The sequence below is a fragment of the Pristis pectinata genome, chromosome 5 (genome assembly GCF_009764475.1).
Source record: "Pristis pectinata isolate sPriPec2 chromosome 5, sPriPec2.1.pri, whole genome shotgun sequence".
In the NCBI taxonomy this organism is placed as follows: domain Eukaryota; kingdom Metazoa; phylum Chordata; class Chondrichthyes; order Rhinopristiformes; family Pristidae; genus Pristis; species Pristis pectinata.
In genome coordinates, this window is record NC_067409.1 from 14,909,767 (window position 1) to 14,915,673 (window position 5,907).

The window sequence follows — 5,907 nt, forward strand, 5'->3', positions numbered from 1 at the left end:
CTCACTCCAGCACCCCACTGCCCAGTTCCCCCCCTCTCCCACCTGGTTCTATCTGCCCCTCACCCACACACTCAACCCACTGGGTCCCCTATCCCCTCCCCTTACTGTTCCCACCCTCCCACCCTCATCGGCTTCCACTCATCATCTTCCCCTCCATCATCTGCAGCCCTTGGTTACCTCCACCTATCACCTCCCAACCCTGTCTCCACCCCTCCCTCCCATCACTCCCTCCTCACCTGGCTCCACCTATCACCTGCCAGACCCTGCCTCGACCGTCCTCCCTCAACTCTTTGGACCACCTATCTCCCCTCTACACTCTCAGTCCTGTTGCAGGATCTCGACCCGAAACGTTCACCAGCAACACACACAAAATGCTGGAGGGTCTCAGTGTGTGTGTGTGTGTGTGTGTGTGTGTGTGTGTGTGTGTGTGTGTGTGTGTTGCTCCAGGTTCCAGCATCTGCAGAATCTCTTGTGTCCCTGTTCACCATCAGTCCGCCTCCACAGATGCTGGTCGACCCGCTGAGTTCCTCCGGAGGTCGTGCCCCACGGTAGCCCCTTTCTCCCCCCCCCACCCACCCCCACACCAACCCCGCCACCCGCCGATTTCAGCTTCATTTTAAGAGCCGGAGACACATGAGACTGCAGATGCAAATCCAGATAAAGGGTCTCGATCCGAAACATCGACTGTGCATTTCCCTGCAATAGATGTTGCCTGACCCGCAGTTGCCTCCAGCGGTGGCGACCGATAATCGCTGCCGGACAACGCTCCAGGCACCAAGTCCCCCCCGCAGAAACTATCTCAAACTATGACGTTCAGGGCGAGGTTTGACTGGCTCCTGGAACGTTTTCTCAGTGGCACAAGCTCAGAGAGAGGCAGCTCCCCCTGGAATCCGACCGTGCAAGGGATCCGACTGTGCAAAGGCTTTCTACACACTTCAAAAACCAATGAAACACTCCAGCGGAGCCCCGTTCAGCGCCGCGTCCGACTCCACAGTGTTAACTCGTACTTGGAACAATGATGCTATCTATGTACATATGGGGGGGGGGGGGGGGGGTGTGGCCGTTGAGTCCCAGAGCATGCCCTTCGGCCCTCTGTGCCGGCCTATCCTTACTAATGTGGTGGAGATACTCAGCTCCTCCAGCTGCTTGTGTGTTTATCCACACTAATCCCATTTTCCAGCTCTCACCCACATACTTGGACGTTTCGAGTCTCATCTAAATAGTTCTTAGACGTGAGGGTCTCTGTCTCCACAACCTCTCTCAGCCCGTGAGTTTCAGGTTACCAGGTAGGTGTAGGACTGCAGATGCTGGGATCTAGAAGGAAGACACGGTGAGGCTGGCTGTAGAAGGGTCCTAACCCGAAACGTTGACCCCCTGCTTTTCTCCAGGGATGCTGCCTGGCCTGCTGAGTTCCTCCAGCATCATCGTGTTTTACATGTGTAGCCCAGACTGGACCGCACGTTGATTATAACCAAACTAGTCATGAGAGACAGACTACTTACGCCAGTGCGCAGAGCCGGCGCCGGGACAGTGTGTGTGTGTGGGGTGGGGGGGGGGGGGGGCGGATGGTGGTGTTGACGGTCAGGAACAGAGGATTTCTTTGTCTGATTAAAGCCCCTGCCTCACACGCTGGTTACAACCGTCTCTCCTGCCTCGCTGCTTCAAATCCATTCCTGCACGCGTTCTGAAGGGGAGGTTGTTGTCATATTCCTGTCTGACGAACCGACACCGAGCCGCGCCGTCCAAATCCAGCCGCACTTCGCTGTATCGCCCGGACTTGGCTGAGGAGGGTCGCCTCCTTATAAACCGAGCGCCGGGGTCAGCTGGTTGCCCGTGTTTGACGCAAACTGTTCCTCCTCCTTAAAACAACCCGGGAGTCAGATGTTTCTCCTCTTGTACCTCATTCGAAGGTCCGCTGGCGGTGGATGGCGTGGAGTGCGAGGTGTCGAGGGCACTTCTGGGCTGCGAGGTATGTCTTTCTCCTCCTCTCTCCTCCTGTCAACTGCACCGTCCCGCTACACGGGTCGCCTCTGATCTACACGGGGTTTTGTGTTTGCTTCGCTCAAGCCCGGAGCAATGCACGCTTTGTTTAAATGCAATACAGCGTAAACCGACCAGACCAGATGTCCATCTGAGTTTAAACCTCGTATGTTTCTATTCCGAACCAGATCGGCAGAGGAGTTTAATCCGCACTTTCTCTCCAAGTCCAAAGAAGTGGGGAGCAACCAAGCAACGACCGATGGGGAGAGAGTGCCCCGGGTTCCACCCGAAAACGGCTTCCAGCCACCGATAGCCCCGCCGCATTTTAACGCCAACAAACCCCTTGAGGTCCCAGGACACCATGGTCGCGTCCAACCACACGCCGTGGGGTAACTGGACGGCGGGACCGGCCGACCTGTCCCCGAAACCGGCTTCGATTTTCAGCATCCTCGTCCTGACCTTGCTTGCGATGCTGGTCCTCGCTACCTTCCTCTGGAACGTCTTGGTCCTGGTCACCATCCTGCGGGTGAGGACGTTTCACCGGGTCCCCCACAACCTGGTGGCCTCCATGGCTATCTCGGACGTGATGGTGGCAGCCCTGGTCATGCCCCTGAGCCTGGTCCACGAGTTGGACGGGCGGCGCTGGAGGCTGGGCAAGGTCCTGTGTCAGGTCTGGATCTCCTTCGACGTCCTGTGCTGCACGGCCAGTATCTGGAACGTGACGGCCATCGCTCTGGACCGGTACTGGTCCATCACCAGACACTTGGAATACACCCTGAAAACTAGGAAGAAGATCTCCAATATCATGATCGTGCTGACTTGGGCCCTGTCCGCGGTCATCTCCCTCTCGCCGCTCTTTGGTTGGGGCAAAACCTACTCGGAGCAGGAGGAGCAATGTCAAGTGAGCCAGGAGCCCTCCTACACCATCTTCTCCACCTTCGGGGCGTTCTACCTGCCCCTCTGCGTGGTCCTCTTCGTCTACTGGAAAATTTACAAAGCTGCCAAATTCCGGATAGGATCCCGCCGGACCAACACCATCACCCCGATGCCTGAGGTTGTGGAGGTACAATATCTCGCCCGGGATACCTCAGGAATAGGGGCAGCGATTGCAAACCAGGCGACGGGATGGGGAAGCGGGGAGGAGGCGGGCGGCGATGGTCCGGCAGCTAAACGGGGAAAGGACGGTGAAGGAAGATAAGGAGAAGGTAAAGGGGGAGAGAGAGGAGGGGGAGGGAGAGATAGTGAGGGAGAGAAGAATGGAGGAGGGAGACGGAGGGAGAGTGAGGGAGAGAGAGGAGGAGAGAGTGAGGGAGGGAGAGTGAGGAGAGAGAGCGAGTGAGGGAGAGAATGAGGGAGGGAGAGTGAGGAGAGAGAGTGAGTGAGGGAGAGAGTGAGGGAGGGAGAGTGAGGAGAGAAGAGTGAGGGAGAGAGTGAGGGAGAGAGAGTGAGGGAGAGAGAGTGAGGGAGAGAGTGAGGGAGAGAGAGTGAGGGAGAGAGTGAGAGAATGAGGGGAGGGAGAGAGTGAGGGAGAGAGTGAGGGAGAGAGAGTGAGGGAGAGAGTGAGAGAATGAGGGGAGGGAGAGAGTGAGGGAGAGAGTGAATGAGGAAGAGAAAGTGAACGACTGATGGAGGGAGAGTGAGGGAGGGAGAAGGAAAGAGCAATTGAGGGAGAGAGGGAGTGAGAGAGTGAAAGAGTGGGAGTGAGCGAGGGTGAGAGGGTAGTGAGTGAAGAAAAGTGAGTGATGGGTAAGTGGATGAGGAAAGAGAACGAGTGAAGTAGAGAGAGTGAGGGAGAGCGAGTCCGAGGGAGAGACAGCGAGTGAGGGAAAGAAAATGTGACTGAGAGAGAGGGAGAGTGAATGAGGGGCAGAGAATGAGTAAGTGAGAGTGAGTGGGGGAGTAGGAGGTACCTGAACGTGGGGAAGCCACCAGGTAAAGAGACAGACACATAGTGGATAAGATCAGGGAAACAGAAAATGGGAGAGAAAGACCACAGGGGAAGGGAGAGGTGGAGGAACAGAGTAAAACCCCTGGAGAGAGAGAGAGAGAGAGAGAGAGAGAGAGAGAGAGAGAGAGAGAGAGAGAGAGAGAGAGAGAGAGAGAGAGAGAGAGAGAAAGGGAGAGATAAGACATCTTTAGTAGTCACATGTACATTGAAACACACAGTGAAATGCATCTTTTTTTGTGTTGAGAGAGAGCAAGATCATTTGGTAATAGCATGTATTTAATAAATGTATGTATGTGCTTTAGAGTGTGTATGCATGTCCGATAACGAGGCAATATTTTCTCAGTTTACTAAATGTGCATGCCATCAACAAAGCTCATCCCTAATTGCTCTTGAGAAGGTGTTTGAGGTGCTGCAGTCCTTCTGGCGAAGGCACTCCCGCAGTGCTGCTGGGTAGTGAGTTCCAGGAGTTAAAACATGTAACAAAGCACTGACGATGTGAGCAGTTTGGAAGGGAACCTGCAAGTTGTGGTGTCCCCCTGCCCTCTGCTGCCCCCAACCCTCTTGGTGGTCGAGGTCACAGGTTTGGGAGGTGCCTAGGGAAGTCCCTGCAGTGCACCTTGTGGAAGGCACATACTGCAGCCAGTGTGCTGGTGGTGGAGGAAATGACTGTTGAGGTGGCAGACAGGATGCCCACCTGGGGGTCTGATTTGACCAAGCCTCTGGGTTGTTGTTGGAGCTGTACCCACCCGAACCCCCCCCCCCCCCGGTCAAGTCAGGAAACTTGGTCGGCACAGATCAGTTGGGCCGAAGGGTCTGCTTCTATGCTGTCTAGCTAGCTCTATGACTCTAAGTGAAGAGTATACCAATAAATGTCTGACTGACAGATTGTGAGAAGGTGAGAAAAGAAAGTAGGAGAAAGGAACTGGAGAGAGAAAGCACAAAGGGCAGGAGGAGAAGGCGGGGAAGGAGAGAAAGAGATAGGAGATCAGTAGAAAGAGGGTAACTTTGATTATTGGGAAAGAGAAAAAATAAAGAATTAGAGAGGGAAATCAGAACAGAGAGAGGGGAAAGAAAGAGAAAAAGAAATATTGAGGGAAAAATCCAGTCGGAGCAGGAGAGATGTCAGATCACTGAAGTAAGAAACATAAATCAAAGTTACAGTGGAATAGAGAGAGGAAGAACATGAGGAAGAGAGACCAAAAGGAGAGAGAGAATTTACAGGGAAGAGAGAAATATAAAATTGAGAAGGAAACAAAACCAGTCTTACAATTCATTACAGAAACTTTGGGTAAAGTAATTTTAGCAAGGTTGATGAAACTATACATTTTGCAATATGCTTAAGTCGGTAGGATTGGTGTTTGGGACTTTCTAATTATACTTGCTGTCTTCTGGGCAGGTGAAGGAGGCATCCCACCAACCTGAGATGGTCTTCACTGTTCGCCATGCGACCGTCACCTTCCAGACGGATGGCGATACCTGGCGGGAGCAGAAGGAGAAGAAAGCTGCGCTGATGGTCGGCATTCTCATCGGGGTCTTCGTCCTGTGCTGGATCCCATTCTTCATCACCGAACTTATCAACCCCCTCTGCTCATGCGACATCCCCCCTATCTGGAAGAGTATCTTCCTCTGGCTCGGATACTCCAATTCTTTCTTCAACCCGTTGATATACACCGCCTTCAACAAGAACTACAACAACGCCTTCAGAAACCTCTTCTCCAGACAGCGGTGAAGCACTGCGAGGCACTCTTTCACCTATGTCTACACTTTCAGGACACATCCAGAGTGCACAGGGAGTGGGGTAAGCAGTGGAGATGCCTTATAGGCAGCAAGCTTTCAGTGTGACTTAACCAACCCTGGAGGCACGAGGCTGGAATATATATAAGCATCCTTCTTACCCATTCCTACCCTGGGAACATTGAGCATATCTTGTAGAGCTGAACAGCTGTTTATAGTAAAATTTATTTGCAAAATTTCGATGT

General features: G+C 53.4%; 1 protein-coding gene across 2 annotated transcripts; it reads left to right on the plus strand.

Moving 5' to 3' along the window:
• The first annotated feature begins 1,905 nt into the window (after positions 1-1,905).
• LOC127570780 (5-hydroxytryptamine receptor 5A-like) lies at positions 1,906-5,657 on the plus strand. 2 transcript variants are annotated; one of them, XM_052016606.1, is made up of 3 exons: positions 1,906-1,969; positions 2,169-3,043; positions 5,325-5,657. In XM_052016606.1, the coding sequence occupies exons 2-3, from the start codon at positions 2,342-2,344 to the stop codon at positions 5,655-5,657; spliced, it is 1,035 nt and encodes a 344-aa protein (XP_051872566.1). In that variant the 5' UTR covers positions 1,906-1,969; positions 2,169-2,341. The 2 variants fall into 2 exon arrangements, with proteins under 2 accessions (XP_051872566.1, XP_051872565.1); XM_052016605.1 differs by having other exon boundaries at positions 2,169-3,034.
• Positions 5,658-5,907: the final 250 nt, after the last annotated feature.